Source organism: Labeo rohita, chromosome 9, assembly GCF_022985175.1.
Source record: "Labeo rohita strain BAU-BD-2019 chromosome 9, IGBB_LRoh.1.0, whole genome shotgun sequence".
Taxonomy (NCBI): Eukaryota; Metazoa; Chordata; class Actinopteri; order Cypriniformes; family Cyprinidae; genus Labeo; species Labeo rohita.
The window spans coordinates 26,317,908-26,340,846 of record NC_066877.1 but is presented as its reverse complement, the minus strand read 5'-3'; the positions used below and the strand labels follow the sequence as shown (position 1 = coordinate 26,340,846).

At 36.0% G+C, this 22,939-nt stretch overlaps 1 protein-coding gene across 2 annotated transcripts in view; it reads right to left on the bottom strand.

The window, feature by feature from the left end:
- cps1 (carbamoyl-phosphate synthase 1, mitochondrial) overlaps positions 1-22,939 on the bottom strand; it is a 55,539-nt gene that overhangs the window by 19,133 nt on the left and 13,467 nt on the right. For both annotated transcript variants that reach the window (XM_051118250.1, XM_051118248.1), the window contains 9 exons: positions 22,608-22,784; positions 20,514-20,632; positions 17,762-17,903; positions 17,603-17,668; positions 17,069-17,132; positions 16,746-16,927; positions 8,691-8,885; positions 5,277-5,344; positions 887-962 (listed from right to left, as the gene is read on the bottom strand). In XM_051118250.1, coding sequence (XP_050974207.1) covers positions 887-962; positions 5,277-5,344; positions 8,691-8,885; positions 16,746-16,927; positions 17,069-17,132; positions 17,603-17,668; positions 17,762-17,903; positions 20,514-20,632; positions 22,608-22,784 — 1,089 coding nt within the window. The remainder of the gene's footprint in view (positions 1-886; positions 963-5,276; positions 5,345-8,690; positions 8,886-16,745; positions 16,928-17,068; positions 17,133-17,602; positions 17,669-17,761; positions 17,904-20,513; positions 20,633-22,607; positions 22,785-22,939) is intronic.

Sequence of the window (22,939 nt, the reverse complement as noted above, 5' to 3'; positions counted from 1 at the left end):
CATGAAATCACTGATGGAGTTCTGTGGCTTTTAGTCCACATCTGTTGGTTTAGAGGCTATCTATATGCCAAAGTTAAAGTCAACAAATTTAACTTTTAGCACATTTTTACACATTAACAGTCTTGACTTTTGGCAAAATGGAGTATGTGATTGAATGAATAAGCAGAAACATTGCAAAAAAGCATTCAGCCATTGATGAGGCATTTAACTTTATATCTGAATTGTGAAACATAGCAGGTTGCACATCACTTCATATCTTAGAGTTAATAGTTGTTTACTGGCAGAGGTTTATCCATTTTGGTTTGAAGTAGAAAAATGTTTGATTTTATAAAAATTATTGCTGTGAACTGCAATACTTCAGTAGTTCTTTATATCCTGTATCTACAAGTCTGCATAATTTATAAGCTTTACAATATGAAAACTAATTAAATTGCTAGTGATTGGAATAAAAAATAAAATGGTGAAAAAATACTCAGTATCTTTCCTTATGTACTCAGGAATGGCTCAATGATGGTGACAGCGATGGTAAAGCAGTTTTGCTGGACTCAGGAAAACTATTGCACTCTTAAGTGAAAAACTGTAAGGGGCAGCAGGAACAGCAGATGAAAATCAATACTGGCCCTGAGGTACAAGAAAACCAGAGCTGCTGGAAATGCCCTTGTTCTGCCTTTAAAAATAGAAAGGGGAATATTTTCCTAAAGGGTATGTTTAGATGAGGATAAAATGTAATTTCAAGGGGATCATTCATTTGTGATAATGGGTAAAAAAGGCATGTTACATAATTCATGAGTGAGCTGTTGCATGATTCATGTGGCAAAACCAACACGCCTCACATAAAGTTATTTAAGCGGAAACCGGGCCAAATGGTTAAATGGCCAGATCTCACCTGTGACACCTGCGTGGCTTCCTCCAGGAAGCGTTTCATCTCATCTTCACCGTACACCACATTCATGGCTGAGCCACTGAAAACAGAAAGATTCTCATCATTCATCACTCTGACATTTAAATGAGCCCATCAGGAGACGAAAAACATGATTCGACGGTGGTACAGTCAAACCCAACAGATGGGAAGATATGTAGAGTTGGGTAAATGAAGAAAGAAAGAGAGAAAAAGCAAACTAGAGGAATATATCTGGGTCAGCTGCTCCTCAAGGCGATCAGCACTGAATGTGTTTCATATAGAAAGAAAAAAAAAAAGAGAGAAATTTTTGGTGATTTTAATGCATAAGGGAAACCGCACCTGATCAAATGATCATCCAAATATATTAACAATACATTAATCATTTTATCTAGCAAGAATGCATTAAATAGATCAAAAGTGACAGCAAAGACTTTTATATTGTTTTGTTTTTTGGGGCATTTTTCAATTTGTCTTGACAGGACAGCAGAGATGAGACAGAAAGTGAATGGGAAAGACAGAGGGGGGGTGGGATCAGAAAAGGTCCACGAGGCGGGATTCGATCACGGGACACCCGAGGCGCAACTGCACCACATGTCGGCGCACTGCCCACAAGGCTACTGGCGCTGACAAAGACTTTTATATTGTTACAAAAATCTATTTCAAATAAATGCGTCCTTTTGAAGCTTCTATTTAAAGAATCCTGAACAAAAAGTCAAAAAATTTTATGTTTTTCATAAAAATACTACCAACATAATGTCAACATTGATAATAAATTTTTCTTGAGCTGCAAATCAGCACATTAGAATGATTTCTGAAATGTCATGTGATATTTAAGACTGGAGTATTGGCTGCTGAAAATAGTAAAATTGAAAAAAGTTATTAAATATTAAATTGTAATATTTCATAATATAAGTTTTACTGTATTTTTGATTAAATAAATGCAGCCTGTGTGAGCATAATAGGATTCTTTCAAAAACATTAAAAAAAAAATAAATCTTAGCAATCCCAAACTTTTGTTTTCAGATAAGTATTGACTTCATTAGTTTCATTAAATGATATCATATTATCAAACAATCAAACTGTAAATCAATCAATAAAAAAAGCACATTCATTTCAATGAATGACCCATTTTTCCTCAAATGTAAATGCAAGTTTCCCTCAATTCAGTCACTATTGGCAGGTATAGAAAAAAAAAGCCCAAAAGTTCATTTTAAACTCTGGTTTCATCTCATAATACATTTTTACAGCAGGTGATCACTGCTTACCTTTACACTATTTAACTGACAGTCAGCAATATGGTTTCACCAACACATCAAAATACAGTGAACACAGAGAGGCAAGTGGGAAATATACTGAGACAGCCCTAAGCGTCTCTTCAGTATGAACTGTTCCACGGTCCAGATGAACTGGCAGTGTTTCTGTCAGGTTCTGTGTCGGAGCTGCAGTCCCTGAGAGTCTGAGCCTCAGGCACGGGTTTAGGCAATCTAACGATGCCAAACCACAGCTGGCACTAAACACCCTCAGAAACACAGAGCAGGACTGAAAACATGGGTCTCAACTGAGCAGCTAAGCGGCGATGGAGTCACACGGGGCAGTAAATATTCAAACGAAAGAAGTGAAAAAAAGTTGTGGTTTTGGCAGTTGGGTTTTCTTGAAAACTACACGCAGATCTCAGCAACTGTATGATGGTTTATAGCAAAAAAATTGAATAAATATTTTGCTAGAGATAAAAATGTGCTAAAGCACTTTATTTTTATTTTGCTTTAGTTTCATATGTTGTCAATCTGGTTGAAATTTGTGCTCTGCACCTTTCCCTGATAATTATTACCTTCACGTTTGGCACAATATGAGTCTCTGTAACTGCTATGACTGCTGCGGTTCCCTGAGAAAAAAGCTCTAATCTTCTCTCAAAACACAGTAACCTTTGAGGCAACATCTAATGAGAACTCATAGAAAAGTGCTCCACTGATGAAAGCGCTTTTATGATTGAGATATGTATTGGGTAATTGTAAAAAGCTGAATTTTCTGGTATTTCTGTATGTGCTCATGCTGCACAGCAGACTGGGTGCCTGGTTTAAAAGGAACTTAATTTTCTCGTTGCGGCACTCAAAATAGATGCCTGCTGTCTGATTATCTGCAAATTAGCTGTTCGAGTCCTGCCAATCTGAGAATCTTATAATATGAATGAACTGCATCTTACCCAAGATTTCTACAGGCCGTTATTGTGAAGACTGGATTGACATTTCTCTGCTCCTAACAAATCAGCAGTTGACTACTTTACATTGACAGATGCCTACTTTCATTTGGTTCAGGGCAATCTACTTGAACATAAGTGAGCTATTAATTTCAATCAAAAATTAAGATTCTTTAATCTTAGGTTCTAAGCATGTATGCTGATTTTATTTATTTATTTATTTTTTTTTTTACTGAAACACGACAAAAGAATATTGAAGAATATTAACTAACAACAAACAAAAGTACGAAATCACTCTTAACTGTCAGTCGCAGGCTAAAGTGTCTTATGTCGTTGGAATCCTTAGCCGTCAAAATGCATGCCTCAGATTTGATTGTCAACCTGGCGATATTTTTGGGTATTTTTGATTTTTTTGAAAAACCAACTTTTGCAAACTACTCCTAGGTTTTTCGCCCAATCAGAACCAAATCAGTGCAGGAAGATTCTCTGGAGAGTGAATAGCAATAATGATCAATAAAGTTGAACTTTCAACCCACCGTCACAAAAGGAGGCCAAAACATTTGAAAGGGGCAGGGCCACTTTTAGTAAAATGTCCATAAAAACTGAACAGAATGAGATATCTTCACCAAACTCGGAACACCTATGTAAGAGCTCAATCTGAGGTCTGAAAAAAATTTGGAGAGCTTGGCCAATTGGTGGCACTATAAGAGGGGAAAAAAACAAAAAACAAAAATGGCTATAACTACGCAACCATTTGTCCCATCAACATGAAAATTGCTGTGCACGGTCTTGGTCCAAAATGCCACAGGTGTCTATAAGGACATTTGCGTATCAAAAAAAAAAAACCATTGGCCAATGAATTTTGAGCACCTGGTTAAGGGGGAGCTGATCAAAATAAAACTCTGTGGGCCTGTTTGACTCATGGCCCCAAAGGTCTGTGAGAAATTTTAAAGAAATCGGACACAAGGGGGCGATATCACATTTTTCAAGGCCGTAAACGATTGTACATGGTGCGGATTTTCGCACATACACGTGATATTCACATTATATTATAGAACTCCTCATTCCGGACACCTTTGCCTCTAGGACCACTGCTGTCAATCAAATTGTTTGTTTGTACTGCAGTACAATTCTTTGGGTCAATAATTATCCAAAAAAATGTTAAAAATTACTCTTTGGGAAGCTATAATGGTCATTTAGAAAAGGGGCCTGTCCAGATTTACCCAAAATCCTATAAAGCCTAAAGGAAAACTCAAAACTTTGTGAAACCTGGTGAGCACATGCGACAGGTGATTCTAAACAAGCATGCAAAGTGTTAAGGAGATCGGACCACAGCTTAAAAAACATTAAAAAAACATTTTTCTATGGTAAATTACCTGGATTTGCCAAAAGTATTTTCTAAATCAGTAATGATCAATAATTTTATCATATGCGTAAATAAAATGCTTGACCCCTGGTAATCGAAAAATTATGCCCTATGGAGCTGAACTTCAGAAATGGATCAGTGAATCACTCTTTTGAGATCTTTTTTTTAAATGAGCCATTTGAATGATTCATTTTCCAGTCAAGCTGATTTGCTCACTGACTTACTGATTCAGTCGTAGTTTTCTGATTCTAGTTTTCAATCACTGGAAGGAAAGCTTACTAGTGAAATGTTATTAATCTTTTTTTATTACATAAAACTAAAGTATGACACCGGAAAACTTTTTTTTTTGGTCATCTTAACTGCCATTGTCAACTGCATGAACATTAAAATATCAGAACGAAGAAAGTCAAACAGGTTTGGAATGACATTAGGGTGAGTAAATGACAACCTAATTATAATTTTTTGGTGAACTGTTCCCTTTAAAGGGATTGTTCACCCAAAAATGAAAATTCTGTCATTAATTACTCACCCTCATGTCGTTCCAAACCCATAAGACCTACAGTTCATCTTCGAACCACAAATAAGATATTTTTATGAAATCCGAGAGCTTTCTGACCCTGCATAGACAGTAATACAACTGAACTTTTCAAGTGGCCCAGATATGGGTGAACTAACCCTTCAAAGCTCTGTACAAAAAAACTTTACCCAAAAGTCTCTGCCAAAGTGATACAGATGCAAAAGCATCACATGAGGAACTGAAACTGATCTTCCATACTGTGCTTGTGTCCTGAATTCACCGTTCACCTTGTACTCACCTCAAAACATAGGATGGCCGCAGGAGGCAAGGGTAGCCCACACTACTTGCAAAAGAAACAGCATCTTCCTGAAAAAGACAGAAAGTTAGAGTTCTCTTTGCCATCAGCTGCATGGCATCACCTAGTCTGCGTTTCAGATGAAGTCAGGCTTCTTGTGTTCTTTTCTCCATTTGAATCCCAGACTGTGGGCAAAAGGCCAGACAATTACCGTAGACCACATCTATTCACCTTACTTTTTAATGCTTTGTGAACTGGCTATTTCACAGAGAGAAAAACTATAAGATTGCACAACCCTCTATTGGAGTAACCCATTATTAGCAAGTGGAATTATCTTTTGCTGAACATACTGGAGAAAGTACTGCCTAACTACAGTTAAAATGCACCCATAAAAACTTCATATTGTACAAATGGATGTGCTCACTTCTGATTTATTACAAATCTTCTGATTCATTAAATATTAACATCCAAGTATCCATTTGAGAGCTACACTAAAGGGGTAAATCAAAAATTACTTACATACCATCTGTACCTCACATAAAGATATAAAAATGCTGCAAGTATGACATATTTTGGTAAGTCAATCCAGAAGTTAGCATCACCCTGTTTTCTTTGGTAAAAAGACAATCTACCAGCTGGATAATTGAACTTACAATGGTTCACATGAACGGGAGTATAAAAACGAGGAGACTGTAAAAGCAGACTAATGAGTAGATGAGTTTTCATGTTCAGCATGATGATGGTTTAATAACCAGACAACCTCCACAGTCCAAAACCATATTAAAGCTTACTAAAAAAGTATTACTGATGTATTTTATGTTGTAGAATAAAATATGAAAATATTCTGCAATACAATTCGAACAAAAGAAAACCCACCGAGTTTAGGACAATGAAATGGAAAATGCTTGCACATTATATGGAAAACATGAGTGCAGATATTCTGCAATTTTTCTGCATTAGAAGAAAAACCTTACAGTTCTGGAATGCTGACTAAATGCTGACTGAACTTGCTTTTTTTTGGTGAACAATCAGTGTTGCCAGATTGGATGGACAATTTCCTACCAAATCCACTTCCAGAACAAAAATTTACAGATAATGTACTCAACAACTTGTCTTCCAAGATGTTCATGTTTTTCTTTATTCAGTCGTAAAGAAAAAGTGTTTTTGTTGAAGAAAACATTTCATGATTTTTCTCCATATAATGGACCGCTATGGTGCCCCGATTTTGAACTTCCAAAATGCAGTTTGAATGCGGCTTCAAACAATTTCAAATGCGGTTGTAAACGATCCCAGCCGAAGAAGAGGGGTCTTATCTAGTGAAACGACTGGTTATTTTCATTTTAAAAAATACAATTTAAATACTTTTTAATCTCAAACGCTCGTCTTGTCTTGCCTGAACTCGGTGTATTCTTGTTCGAAACAGTTAAGGTATGTCGAAAAACTCAATCATATTTTCTCCCTCAACTTCAAAATTCATTTCAAAATCATCCTACATTGCTGCAGAAGTACCGACCCAGTCTTTGCAAAGTGAACATGCAAAGAAGATCAAACATCCTTAACAAAAAAGGTAAAACAGTGATATAGGATTGTTGATGGGGAACATGAAATACTCTCCTTTAACTCCCTAAAACAAAATAATGACAACAAAATATATATATGAATCAAATCAAGGCAAATACATTAAAGTGATCTGCCAAATATGATTAAAATATGCAAGCAGAAAATGTCAAAATGGCAATCAAGAAATTAACTGATACCCTTGGAAAAAAAAAACACATGCATCATTTTCAATTTCAACAGTCAGGATAAACCAAATTAAATGCAAAAAGTGCCCAATATAAGTGATCGGAAAAAGCTACTTAATTAGCAGGTATTTTACACAAATTCATGCACACACAGTTAAAAAAAATAACAGCAATAATGTGCTTTCCTTTGTGTCGTATTTTAACTTCAAACACAACTAGAGTCTTTCCTGAAGTAAATGTAGAATATAATACAGAACTCTGCAGTCAAAACTAATCCTCCAGGAACTGAGTTTGACACCCCTAGTTTAAAAGATAAAAGACAGGATCGCATAGACCCAGATTCGATTCGATTCTGATGAATTTATTCAACTGTGCTCTGATTTTGGAGTTGCAGTGATATTAGAGCCTTCGTACCATCTTCCTCCACAGGTGTAATTCACGTTTTGAGAGTTAAGTCACTCTCCCATTCTTTGCTGTTTTACTTATAGACATTGTGATTACTTAAATATACAGTTACTCATTCAAATATCATAATTCAGTTATAAATGTAACATTTGATCCATTATCAAGATAAAACCCCTCACTCATGAATCATGTCTGTCCTTTGATCCCTAGTGATTGGCTACAAGTGCGGCAGGTGACATCAGCATCAGCCGCCTCTACAGTGTTTGTGTGTGTTTAGTAACATCGTGATGACTGACTGGATGCAGTACATGCACACTTGAGTTTGTTTGTTAACCAATTAACCTTTACAATTTAGATCATTGAAAACCGCCAAAATGACCCCAAACCAGCCCAAATTTTGTCCACCTGCCCAAGCCAATTTTTACCCGCACAATCAAATTCAAAACTGCACCTTTAACCGAGCAGGAAAGGCTGGGTGACATAGGGAAGCAACCGTATCCTCTCCTCACCGTTCCTAAGCACTGGCCTTCTAGCCAGAAACAGCACACCGAGCGGACTGCAGAATCCCAAAAGATTCTGCTGATCTCTACTGCCTTTCTGGCTTGTTTCAACAACAGGGAGACCATTAAAATGCTGGATGTACCCTCAGCAGCGAGACAGAAACCGGCGGAGGGTGAGTGGGCAGCGCCGTGGGGCAGAATGCCCTCTCTCTCCCCCCTTCATCACGACTTCAGCTCTTCGCTTCCATGGCCCGCGGCAAGAAGGCTGGATGTAGCTAACGGACGAGCGAGCATGCTTCTAGTCAACATGTTTCAGCACTTCTAATGTTTGCTGTTTGAAAGCACTCTGACACCTCTGGAGTATTTAGGGTGAACGCAGCATTTGAAAAAGTGAAAAGTCTGGAAATGCAGCTATATTGGAAGAAAGGTAGCATGACGGCGCGAGTGGGCGATTTCTTAAAAGCCTAGAATGAATAGAGCAATAAATGATTAATTAAACAAGAAAATGCATAAATAAAGCAGGTGGTGTTCACTATTACTGGAAAATCACATCTGCATTACTCAACTGACCTAAATCAACAAACTCTGGCAAATCCTGTCCCTTTTATCCTTGAACATGATGTGTATCATCAAGATAGCGGCGTACAGAATAATTATTCAGCGGTTCAATTAAAAGCATTTAAAATTAAGAAGCAGCAACACTAACCCTTTCATCTCTCCTGAAATAAACCACAGATGAAGTGTGTTTGAAGTGAAACTGGCCTTACCAGCGAGCTGAGAGCCCTCCATGGGGCCTGGCCTACACCCAGATCATCCAGTATGGAAGAGAATACAGATCTCTCTTCTGCACGATCAATTTGGAGAGGACTGGTTCCCAAAATCTTCACCCCATTCAGGTGCAGGGGCATGGCCAGGTTATTGGGGATCTGCCCACCCACAGATACGATACAGCTGGTGCAGGCCTGTGGAAAGATGGAAAGTCTCTGCAGTCTTAGTCTTGCATAAAACACTATTGACTATCAGTGTACATCCTGATCCACACTGCAATGTATTCTGGTCAAGAACAGTGCTCATAAATGGCAAGAAACATCTGATTGGCATATAAAGTGACCATGACGTGAATAATGAAGATCCACAGACAGGAAGGAGAGGAAAAAAAAAAAAAAAAAAAAAAAAAAAAACACTTCAAGGGATAGTTCACCCAAAAATGAAAATTGTGTCATTAATTACTCACCCTCATGTAGTTCCAAACCCATAAGACCTTCGTTCATCTTTGGAACACAAAGATATTTTTGATGAAATCCAACAGCAACACAACTACCCCGTACAAGGCACAATATTTTGTTGATAGTGTGAGTGAAAATATAACAAATATACATACTTGTAAATAATTCTTAAATATAATGTGCTTGTATTTATATATGCATAATAATTACACACAGTACACACATATCAGGCAAACTTCAACTTTTAATCGCGGTTAATCGTTTGATAGCCCTAGTTCTTACTACTTTCTGAGCCTTGAACGCAGTAGTTGTGCTACTGTCCGTGCAGGGTCACAAAGCGCTCGGATTTCATCAAAACCATCTTTAACGTTTTTAAAAATAATACATAAAATTTATAGTTTGAGATAACATTTGATTTGAAACAAAGAAACTTGTGGCTGCAGCACAATCACATCATTTTTAATACATTATATATTTTTTTTCTTTTTAAGTTTGAATGTATACACCTCCATAACAGTCTGAGTAATTCAAGATCTATAAACTTTCAAAGTGATGATACATGGGGCAACTTTTTTGAGCCACGTTGCTTGAACACTTTCCCATTGAGAACAAATGTGCAACATATTTCTATGTGGACACTTTAGTACAGACGTTGGCCCTGTGTCTCATCTGGTTGCCTGTATACAGCAACACTGCTCAAAAAGTCGCCCTGTGTATCATCATCGTCAGGTGCTGGCTATTTTGTCTATTCAGAATGACTTGTGAGTGGCAACATTTTTATTCTGGGTACGTCCTTTATGCCTGCCTTGCAAAAATGTGGGGAGCTTGAAAGGGGGTTAAAATATTTTAAAATAAGCATAGCTTAATTCAGCATGGCTGAATTTTCAAATTTTCATTACTTCAGTCTTCATGACACTTTAAAATCATTCAGAAATACTAATTTGGTGCTTACGAAACATTTCTAATTGTGAACCTAAACCACAAAACCTGTCATAGAGGTCAGTTTTTTGAAATTGAGATTTATACATCATCTGAAAGCTGAATAAATGAGCTTTCCATTGCTGTATGTTTTGTTAGGATATAACAATATTTGTTGAGATACAACTATTTGAATATCTGGAATCTGAGGGTGCAAAAAAAAAAAAAAACAAAAAAAAACAAACGCCTTTAAAGTTGTCCAAATGAAGTTCTTAGCAATGCATAATAAAAAAATGAAAGAACATCATCTACAGCTCAACTTGGCAAAGACTGAGCTCCTTATTTTCCCTGCCACTCCGACTCTACAACATGATTTTACCATCAACTTAGGTACTTTAACAATTACCCCATCAAGTTCTGCCAGAAATCTTGGTGTTATCTTTGATGACCAGCTGACTTTCAAAGACCACATTGCTAAAACTGCTCGATCTTGCAGGTTTGCCCTACACAACATTAGAAAGATCAGGCCCTTTCTAACTGAGCAGGCCACACAACTTCTTGTCCAGGCCCTGGTCATCTCCAGGCTGGACTACTGCAATGCTCTTCTAGCCGGTCTTCCCTCATGCACAATCAAACCTCTACAAATGATTCAGAATGCAGCAGCACGACTGGTCTTAAACGAGCCCAAAAGGGCCCATGTCACACCTCTCTTTATCACCCTGCACTGGCTCCCAATTGCAGCTCGCATCAAATTCAAGACACTGATGCTTGCTTATAGAACAACCACAGGCTCGGCGCCCGCCTACCTCCACTCATTGCTACCAATCTACACTCCCTCCAGAACTCTGAGATCCGGTGAGCGACGCCTCATTGTACCATCACAAAGAGGCACAAAGTCACTTTCCAGAACATTCTCTTACACCGTTCCTGGCTGGTGGAATGATCTTCCCACCGCTATCCGGAATGCCAACTCCCTAACAACTTTCAAGCAACTGCTGAAAACCCATCTCTTTCGACACTACTTGACTTGGGGGGGGAATTCTTTTCTACTCTTTTCCCTTTCTAGCTTGTACTTATTTGAACAATGCCTGTTATATGGTATTTTGAGCACTTCGTAGGTCGTTTGGCTTCTTTAGGACAAATCGCTTGATGTATTCCCCACCTGTAAGTCGCTTTGGATAAGCGTCTGCTAAATGAATAAATGTAAATGTAAATGTAATCAAAAATTAAGTTTTTATATATTTATGGTAGAAAAATTAAACGTAAAGTCAGCAACACCAAAGCTCCAAAAGTATCAAATTAATAAAAAAAAAAAAAAAAAAAAAAAAAAAAAAAAACCTTCGCATAGCGTGTGACGTTTCTTCATCAGACATTTTTTTTTTTTTTGTTGCCGACTACTTGTTTTAGTCGAGCACCCATATGAGATTGATGCGCATGCTTTTGTTTGCATTTTATATATTTACGGTAGGAAATTTACAAAATACCTTCATGGAACATGATCTTTACTTAATATTCTAATTATTTTTGGCATAAAAGAAAAATCGATAATTTTGAATAATACATCATGTAAACAAGACCTACCTTAGTCTGTGCAACATAAAGGTAGTCATCCACCAACAACAGTAAAAATGGCTATTTAGACAACCTTACAGCTCAAATAATAAACCGTTTTTCTGCCTAACTGATGCACTTTACCAAAAAGCTTCAAAATTTAGCTTTCATTGTATGCACTGTAAATGCACTTCCTGTCCTGTTTTACAAAACTGAATGACTAAATTTAGACCAAGTCTAAATTGTCTGTAATAACCTACACCATGACTAAGCTGTTGGCAATAAACCTAATTATTCCTTTCAGTAAACATACATCTACAAAATGACAAGTGCTTTTTATAATTACACCGTTTCAACTCAAATTAACATGACTGATTGTATCCGTCCATAACTAAAGACTACAAATTCTGCTACTTATGAATTCAATAAAGCACACTTCATCCTCCAATATGACAGAAAGTTTGTTTTAAGCAAAGCTGTTTTGACAGAAATTACTATAACCATTTCTCATTCGTTTCATGAATTCACAATGATTTCCTGTTCCACTCTTTTTATCATTCACTGATGTTGTCTTTCTCTCTCTATTTCACAGATGAGCTGTGGTCCCAAGAGCTGACCCTGGGACATGACATGGCATTATTTTACGCTCTGAGAGCCGTCGTATACCTTCTGATCCCATTCATGACATTCCTATGGCAACCACATGTGTGCGCACTTCACCATTCACACACGGTTCCCTCCAGGTTTATCAGAGCATGCTAACGTGATGGTAATAAAAGCGGTACACAGCACCTGGGAATTTATTACAACCTCTGAGCAAAACAACAAACACTTGATCAACCCATGCTTTAATCACCACTCTAACTAGCTTATAATGTGTCTGAATGGAAAAGTCAATGGCTGTTAGAGAGGTCAGATTTTGCATCATCAGTGAAGACTTTAGTGGCTCTGTCTCTATAAAGGGAATAGAAATGAGCTTACCAAGCGTTGCTTAGATGCTGCTTAGAGGCATTTCCTGGTTACTCTCTTGAGATAATGGCATCTAGGACTAAAGCTGCATAAAAAGTATGCTTCTTCTCTGTATAGAGAACCTTCGCACAATATCATTTAAATCTTTTCACTCAGAGGTTGTTAAGTGATGGCATATGATTGTGTAGCAGTTTGATTTCAACTTCATTTAACAGTTTTTTTTAATTGCCAAATTCCCGGTGAAGAACTGCTCTACACAAACTGAAGAATGACCAATCACAGACGTTTATGTTACCGTGGAAACAGAAACTGCAGCAAAAGAGCTCAGCAGTGACTGCTCATTCCCATAAAACTTTTCAAATGACATAAGTATAGGGCTGCTAGGAATATATACTTATACAAGTACATATAAAAATCTTGCAAATAATCGCAAATGCACAAATCACAATATGCATTTGAATGCGTCATGAGTCATCCATGTTGTTTATACCATTTTCAGCTTTCAATAGATTTACAGCGCTGTACCACATTTCATATTATATAACATTTTTTATCACATTTTTCTTCATTATCAAGCATATAAATATGTTTATAGAGAAAAAAAAAATTGTTTAAGTAGTATTCTTGTAGCTTCATAATATTATGACTGAACTACTGATGTCACATGGACTATTTTAACAAAGTCCTTACTACCTTTTTGGGCCTTAAAGGAGAAGTCCACTTCTCATATAATGTACTCACCCCATCATTGTCATCCAAGATGTTCATGTCTTTCTTTCTTCAGTGGTAAAGAAATTGTTTTTTGACAAAAACATTTCAGCATTTTTCTTCATATAATGGACTGATATGGTGCCCTGATTTTGAACCTTCAAAATGCAGTTTAATTGCGGCTTCAAACGATCCCAACGATCCTCAAACGGTTGTAAACGAACCCAGCCGAGGAAGAAGGGTCTTATCTAGCGAAACAATTGGTTATTTTCATTAAAAAAAACAAAAAAATTAATTTAAAAACACTTTTTATTCTCCTTGCCTTCACTGAACTCTATGTATTCTGGCTCAAGACAGCTAGGGTATGTGGAAAAACTCCAATCGTATTTTCTCCCTCAACTTCAAAAATCATTTAAAAATCATCCTACATTGCTGCAGAAGTACCGACCCAGTCTTTGCAAAGTGAACAAGCAAAGAAGATCAAACACCCTTAACAAAAGAGGTAAAACAGCGATATAGGGCGATTTTGAAGTTGAGAGAGAACATGAGATGGGAGTTTTGCGACATACCCTAACTGTCATGAACTAGAACAAAAACAGTTTAGGCAGAGTGAGACAAGACAAGCATTTGACATTAAAAAGTATATAAATTGTATTATTTTTATGAATATAACCGATCGTTATGCTAGATGAGACCCTTCTTTCTTGGCTGGGAGTGTTTACAACTGCATTTGAAATTGTTTGAAACTGCAATTAAACTGCATTTTGGAGGTTCAAAATCGGGGCGCCATATCAGTCCATTATGTGGAGAAAAATGCTGAAATGTTTTCCTCAAAAAACAATTTCTTTACCACTGAAGAAAGAAAGACATGAACATCTTCGATGACAATGGGGTGAGTACATTATTTGTGAATCTTTGTTTTGGAAGTGGACTTTTCCTTTAAATGTGGTAGTTGCATTGCTGTCTATGCAGGGTCAGAAAGCTCTTGGATTTAATCAAAAATATCTTAATTTGTATTCAATGAACGAAGGTCTTACAAATTTGGAATGACATGAGGGTAAGTAATTAATGACAATTTCATTTTTGGGTGAACTAACCCTTAACAACCTAAAACCACTGAGATGCTACTACTGTACCTATCATATTGTATTTTTGAATCTGCATGTTGTAAAATACCAGCAAACATACTAGTATTTACAGCAGAATTAGTACAGAATAGTAGTATGCTATTCTGAACATAGCTTGTCTATTTTTCTGGTTTTCAAAAACATTTTTGCTGAGAATCAAATGCTGTAATGTTGTGATTCATTTTGAATGCCTATGGAGAAAATGAATGGGAAATGTAGCTGAAAACGTGTGCCATCTCTGTTGTACTTGAATATCACTTTTTCAAAAAGTGATGAGATTTTAAAATACCAGTCCAGACATTAAAGAATTCATATGCAGTGGAAACACAATGTTGTTTGTATAGCACACTGCTGCATAAACAGTCTAACGCTTTTGGCAACGGCACTGAAGTAAGTCCTGCTGTGATATTCATATTAAGACCAGTGGACCAGTCGGTTCTTGTCTACAGTCACACACTGCTGAACATCAAAGAAAAAAAAAAAAAAAAAAAAAAGAGGAATTGTCAGCATTCTACAGTCTGTCTGCTGCCGTTTTTTATAGGAGACGGTGCTACTTTTCCACAGCGTAAAAAAATAACACATTTACACTTATATACTTTCAGACGCAAGATAACAGGGGAGTTTGGAACATTGTATTAAGCAGGTAATTTCTTATGAGGCAGGGAACAAAATGGGAGAAAATCTATTTCCACTGTTCGAAGACGGTAGCAGGCAGCCTGATAAGATCAAGCTTCTTTTTTGGGATGCAAATGTGGTGAACAAAAACAGGTACGGTTTAACATCAATGCATATGCTTCATATTGAACTTAATGCCTGTACTATTATCAGGGCTCTATGCTTACTTTTCTTTTTAGGAGCACTAAGAAACTATATTTTATAAGTTTTTTGAAATTTCTAGTTAAAACAACAAAATAAGAACAAGCAGAATAAGAATAAGTTACCTATCAAATGAAATCAGTATTAACAAAATTAATTTGTACTACAGAAGTGGCACAGAAGTGACTTGTAGGTGTTTTTTCATGTTTAATGAGGCTCGGAGGTGACATGAGTGCAATCAAATTCATGAATTCATGTTTAGATTAATGTTTTAAATATACAATTTGGAATATAGAAATATTTAAATAACTGAAAAGATCATTTAAAAATGAATCTAAAACTGCCAGTAGGTGGTGGCAAGTCAGTGATTTAATTATTGAATCATTCATTCTTTTGATTCATTCAGGAATAAAGCAAGTAACTATGAATGGGAAATTGAATCGTCTCACTAGATTCGTTTAAAAATGCATGTTCATTCATAAACTAAACACTGCTGTGTTTGAATGGAGATGCGCAGCGGCTCAGTTGTGATGTGTTTCAGACTATTTTGACGACTAAGAGCAAAATCTAGCTATTATGTTACAGTCAGACAATGTAAGTCACTTAATATTAACTTCTTGTTTATTTAACTGTTGTATTAAATCAGTATCTCATTTACAAACTCTTAAAAATCATCAAAAGCTGTCACTCATCTTAGTTCATCACGATCTCACAAAGTTCCATTATAATCAACAAAACTCTCTACACTACACCATGAATCTCTTATTTACACTCTGTCTACACTTTGTTTATGAAAGGATTGGTGAGATATGTCTGTGATACATTACTCGACGTTGCAAAAACACGTAGATATCTTTGAAGCTCCCCTCAGCGCAAACACAAATATGCTGATCGGGTTAGTTGCACTGGTGCTCCTAAATATTTTTTCATAGTCGCACACAGTAGTAGAAATGGTTGCACTGTAGAGCCCTAATTATTGAAAAGACTTTCTACTTTATACTATTTTCGCTACAATAATTTAAAAATGTGTAACTAGAAATGGTGCCTTGGCTAAAACTAAATTAACTGAAACAAGTTTAAAGGGCCCTTATAATGTCCCTTTTTACAAGATGTTTAAAGCTCAGGTGTCCTCAGAATGTGTCTGTGAAGTTAAAACGCTGTTTTCGCATGTCTCTTTAAATGCAAATGAGCTGCTGTTCCCCGCCCTCTTTTGCAAAATAGAGCTGTGCCTTTACAGCTTGTACGTCAGATACTCTGCTAAAATACATCTGTTTGCTTTGATTATCATGTCTGTCGTGCTGAAATCGTGTTTTAAAGCCATATCAGTTTAAACTTCTGATATAGGGTTTTCTGAGTGCACACATCAGAAGCACAAGAACTATCCACTTCATAATTCAACTTTCAGGAATCAGACCACATCATAATGTCCTTGTCAGATATGTAAGTGAATAATACCTTTCAGTTACTTAAAGGCACCAGGTGCACGGGTTGAACTTTGACCTCTCACCTCCTGCTGGGTGATGTCCAGGATGCGCTCCAGGGTTAACTCCTCAAAGTACAGACGGTCACACTCATCAAAGTCCGTACTGACCGTCTCCGGGTTATGGTTCACCACCACTGTACACTTGCCCATCTGTCTAAGGGCACGGATACTTGACACGGCACACCAGTCAAACTCCACACTGCTGCCTGTGGGGGGAGTAGAGCGAAACGCTGCCCTGACCCACTCTTGCACTAATTGCTCATTAAAACTAATGAAGATAATACATGAATGGGTTAGTGTGAAATGAAAATCAGAGGATGGTTCAGTAAAAAAAGGTTTAAGCTCACCAATGTGATATGGACCACAACCCACAATCATGATACCATGATCCTTAAAATCCAAATCATGCTCCTGTTGAAAACAACAAAACACAATTGGGTTCATCCTCACACACACTTCATTTATTTTATTTTATTTTATTCCACAAGTGTCAACTTCCACAATGAATTTCCAAATTTTGTATTTTTTATATTTTATTTAAACGTTTTTGTTTTATTTTAAGCATCAATTTTATTTTATTTTCCTATTCCTTTTTAGAATTTAAAATTACGTATTTATATTTTTTTTATCTTATTTTCCCTTTTTAGCTTACATACTTCTTTATTTACTAAATCCATCTAATTTATTTTCTGTATTTAGGCACTTTAGGTAGTGCATGTCATTTGGCAATGCAGATAAAGCTTTACCTCAATTTCTCTTGTGTACTACAATTGTCTAGAAAAATTGTGCTACTGTGGAAATTTGTAGATACGGAAATGGACAAAATCCCCGACACTTCAACCATCAAAGACCCTACATAAAGTTTGGACAGAGTGGTTTACCTGACCATGGTAAGTGCAATACAAATAGTTGGTGGCTGCCGGGTATTCAGCAGCAAGTGTATCAATCTGAAAGTAGGCACAAAAATCATATATTATGGAGCAAAGGTCATTATAACCTCTTGATCTTGATCACAGATATTTCTGGCAATGGCATCAAACCTGTTTGACCCAAGGTCTGATGTTCTGGTTGAGCCTGAGTGTCCGAGCTTCTCCCTCTGAGATGTCAAGAGCCTGGCCGACCTGTCGGTCTGAGAAACCATCCATCTTAGCCCTCAGAAGTAGATCTCTTGGCACTGTGGCGCTGAGAGCGAAAACTGCATTAAGAAACTTATAAAGACACAAATGCACTGACCTTAAAAATAAGCAGAATATTAACTATTTATTGCACTGTACTGTTTGGTTACATAGCGTTTTCTAGGCTGGGTTTTATTTTTATTTATTTATTTATTTTACTTTTGGTAAATACATGCAAAATCATTAGAGGAAAAAATGTTTTTAAGATAAATAGCAAACTGTGGACCTTTGATCATCAGAGAGTTAAAGCTTCAGTGTACATGGAAGGAAAGAAAATCTAAAAAAGAAAAAAAGTAAAATCCTGGCTAAAGATGCTTAATACTTATTTTTTAAATCAATACAACATTTGAACAAAGATCAAAGAGAACTGGAATCAAAACTTGTGGATTTTTCTTCCTTAACATTCATGTTTCATAAGTTCTGTGTGGACCAGAGGTTGCGCTACACTTCAACATTGTCCGTCATTTTGACGGACAGGGTCGTAAAAATTCCGTCATAATCTATCATTACTCGTCATTATAATTTTCATATTTTAATTAGAATAAAACATTTAATTGCTTTTATTTTTTGTTCACATTTTCATTTTTAATCACGAACCTACAGGACGACAGCGCAGTGTTTAAAAACAACTAAATACGATAGGGCTGGGCAAAAAAAAAAAAAAAAAAAACGATTTCTCGATTTTAATAGATTCTCATTTTAATGATCCAAAATTGATTCTTAAATCACAATTGATCTTTTGGTCTATGCTGTTTTCAGTTAATGAATAAACAGTACATAGTTCGTCTTCCTTCCAAAAAAAATAGCAATAGTCTAGGCTTTGTGTTACTTTTGATATAAAACAAAGTCTTAGATTTCAAATTTTGTCCATTTCATTAGGAAATTCAAACAATAAATACCGTTTTGGCGCTCTTTAATGTGGCGTGATAGATCATTGTAGCTTCTGTGTACTCGCCTGTGCGTAATCAAACACACAGGAAAACATTCGTGACAGTTTCGTTTTTGTTCTGGATCCAGTTCTCTGCTGCTACATTGGAGCACACTCGCCACCAAATGGACAGAGGTGGGAATTACAGCTACAGTTTTACAATAGATCACCCTCAGTGTAATCTGTCAAAATGATGGACAGCCTTCAGATTTTTCTGTAACTGATAAAAAAAAATTCCGTCAATGATGGAGAATTTTCAGTTGATGCGACCTCTGGTGTGGACATAAAACATTTCAGGTGATTAAAACATCCGTTAAACTTTTTGAGCTATATTAATGTAAAAAACAGTAGCCTTAAAAAGTCTTCAATTCATTTTTTAAATGCATACAGTAAGCCCTCAGTATATGTACTTGTCCAGGATTAAATCTGGACATTGTTTATTAAAGTAAAGATCATTAAAAACAGCATGGGACAGCAGGAGTGTGAGACGGTAAAGTGTCAGTCGCAATGGACAGAGACAAACAGTCCTCACTATCCCACGCACCAAATGTGAGACTTCACTTCATACTGTGCTTAAAGAGGTCAGCGCTCACCTTAAAGTACAATAGTCTACTGGTTAAATGTCAGGGTGGTAAATAAAAACCTGAAGGTTCAGTCTTAGATTTTTGAGTCCTTAGCTGGAGCTCAGGTTATGCTCTAGACGGCAGCTATGTTTTAAGTTATATTCTAAAGTGCATTATCAGAATATGGCTTGAGTGAATCTGTGAAGCAGGCAAAGTGCTGGAAATTGGTTTCCAGGAACAGCCAGTCAATTATATACTTCAGTGGTCATTACACAAAAAAAATCTGACCCCAGACTATTGCAACTGACCAATCAGAATCAAGATCCTGTTTAATAATAAATAATTAAGTTACACAATGATTTTGCATAAAAAAGTGTATGTATAGAATGTATAGAACCATTAAGATATTTTGAATTTATTTATTTATTTTTTTTTAATCACAATTAAACCTATTTTTCCATCACAAATTCTCAGAATTAAAATGTGTCCAGACATTTTATGTATTTTTGTAATACAGTAATTTTTTAAAGTAATACAATGAATACTTATCACATGTAATTTCAGTAATTTAATAAATCTAAGCATTACACTAGTGAGAATGACTTTTCAGAATAAGAGTAATGAACTTTTATTAATGCAATGCAATGCAATGCTAAAATAAAAGAAAATAAAATAATTTTTCCACACCTAAAATATTCCTTATTTCCACTGATTTTGGTTTAAAATGATTGGGACATAATATTTATTGTCTTGTAATTGCTGCAATGCAATGCAATACAATAAAAACTAAATTTAAAAAAAGAACTAAATAAAATAAAATTCAAATAAAATTTTGCATAAATAAAATATTCATTATTTATTTCCACTGATTTTGGTGTGAAATGACTGGGACATGATCTTATCAAGTAATATGATATTCACTCTCTTGTACTTTAATACATACAAGTTCTCTCTGACTATAAGCAATAATAATAATAAAAAAAAAAAAAAAAAAGAATAGTTTGTAGAAAAAAAGTGATTAACTTTTTATTTTGGTTTAGTTTCTCCAAGTTTGGAGGTCAAGAGAGTGCAGTATTATCTATTAATATCAGTTATGAGTGTCTGAATGTAATTGTTGCTCTCTCACCTGTTATACTGACCCAGGAGCTGCTCCATTGCAGTAATGTGCTTCAATTTGTGCAGGAACCATTTGTCTATGGCAGTGAGGTCATGGATCTGATCAACGGTCACACCACTGTGCAGGGCCTTGAGAAGCAAAACAATCCACATAATGCCTCAAATCAGCAGACGATACTATAAATGGCATGAACATAAACAGGCTTTTCTAATAAATGATTGTAATCTGCAAGAAATTGTTGGGTCATTGTTAAATGAGAAATAATGGCTCTTGATTGTTGGCTGTTAGCCTGTGGTGTCCCTTGAATACAGAGCAGAGCCCAATGAGCTGTAACTGGCTGTTGCAGTAGCGCTGTGGGGGGGACAGGGCTCCTGGCCAATCAGGATACAGCACTTAATAGCCTGTCTGCTTAATAGGAGGCATAACCTGCTCTGAATGAAATGATGTGCCTAGAGACTAACATCAAACTCCAGTACTACAAGCGAGACCAACCTTGAGAGTTATTGATGTCTCATGTCTTGATAGGATTTGCCCTATTATTCCTTAATAAATCTGCCAGCATCAACGTGTTCATTTGACACACATATGGCTCATTTTTTTGATGAAAAGTAGGTTGTTTTCTCTTTAGGCAGACAGGTAATTTTCATTTTTAATAAATGGCCAGAAGATACGGAAGGGTCTTGTATCACCCCGAAGGGGTGCAATAATGCAATAATGGCAGACTTGAAAAGAAAAAAGAGAGAAGAAAGCTGAGAGAGAAGAGAGTTCATATAAAAAAAATAATAATAATAAATAAATAAATAAAACAAGAACTTTGTTGCTAGTGACAATGGGTCAACTATATACTTCAGAGGTCAACATACAAAAATATTTGATCACAGAATTCTGTGACTGACCAATCAGAATCAGGGCCTTTGACCTTCATTGCACATTCTCTTTGTAAACACTGGGAATGTAGGACGATTTTGAAGTTGGAGGAGAGAATGGGATGGGAGTTTTTCAACCTACCCTAACTGTCTTGAACTGGAATTCACAGAGTTCACACAGAGCTAGACCAAGAAGAGCATTTGAGGTTAAAAAGTAAATAAATTGTCAATTTGTTTAAAAAATTACAGATCGTTTTGCTCGATAAGAAAAAAAAAAATCTTAATCGACTGAATAAAGAAATAGATGACAAGGTGGTGCGTAAATTATGTGTCAATTTTTTTTCTAGAAGTGAACTTCTCCTTTAAATAATGTTAACAAACACAATTTGTGATTTTAATAATGCATTAGTAAAAGCTGAAATTAACATTAAATAAGATTAATAAATGCTGTAGAAGTATTGTTCATTCTTAGTTCATGCTAACTAATGTAGTTAACTCATTTTAACTAATGAACCTTATTGTAGGTAAGTGTTACTAACAATTCTTTCAAAGGCTTACATGATTTTATACTCCCAAAGGATATTTACCCAATCTTTTACATTGGATTACTATTTCCTAAGGTAGTTTTGCCATTTTCTTTGTCTTAGGAATCAACATAAGTCTAACATGAAATGTTTTACATTAGTTTCAAAAGTACAGTAAAACTGTATTTATTTCATTTTATTTCACATTTCATTTTTCATTTAGCTGAATTATATACACCTTTTAAAAGTGTGGGGTCAGTAAGGTTTTTTAATGCTTCTGAATATTTTTACTGTCTCTTAAATGCAGTAAAAACAATTGTATTTTGAAATATCACAATTTTAAATAAGAGTTTTCTATTGCAATATACTTCAAAACGTAATTTATTTCTGTAACGATCAAGCTGAATTTTCAACAGCCATTAATCAGTGTCACATGACATGACCCTTCAAAACTCATTCTAATGGTGCTCAATAAACAAGTATTACTTTATTTAAAAAAAAAAAAAAAAAAAAAAAAAACATCTCACTGACCCCAACTTCTGAATGGTAGTCTAACCTGAACACAAAGGGTTAGGACAGATCTAAAAATGGTTGAGTCATTGATTCATAAATCATGAGCCTGAATTAAACATAGCTGTTATATTGATTTGAACACAATCTGAATCTATCATCTAGACTCTAATGCACTTCTCTTAATACTCTGGGTCACACACCTGGGCGAGGGAGAAGATACGAGTACTTGAAGGCAGGGAGAGCTCTCGCTCAAGGTCTCGCTGTTCTGCCCAGGCTTTTTTCAGTGGCAGACGTGGTACAAAGCCGTCCACTGAGGGGTGGCACATCCGCAAAGCCTTCTGGATGCTCTCCTCAAAGGTTCGGCCAACTGCCATGACCTGCGAAGAGAGGAAATAAGAGGAAAAAATTAGAGGACGGAGACAGAAGTCTTTCTATTTATGTAAATTAACACCAGTGAATTAACTGTGATACAAACTTTAACGAAATTGGCAATGAAGAATCAAAACTATAATTTGGTCCTGGATTAGTTTTA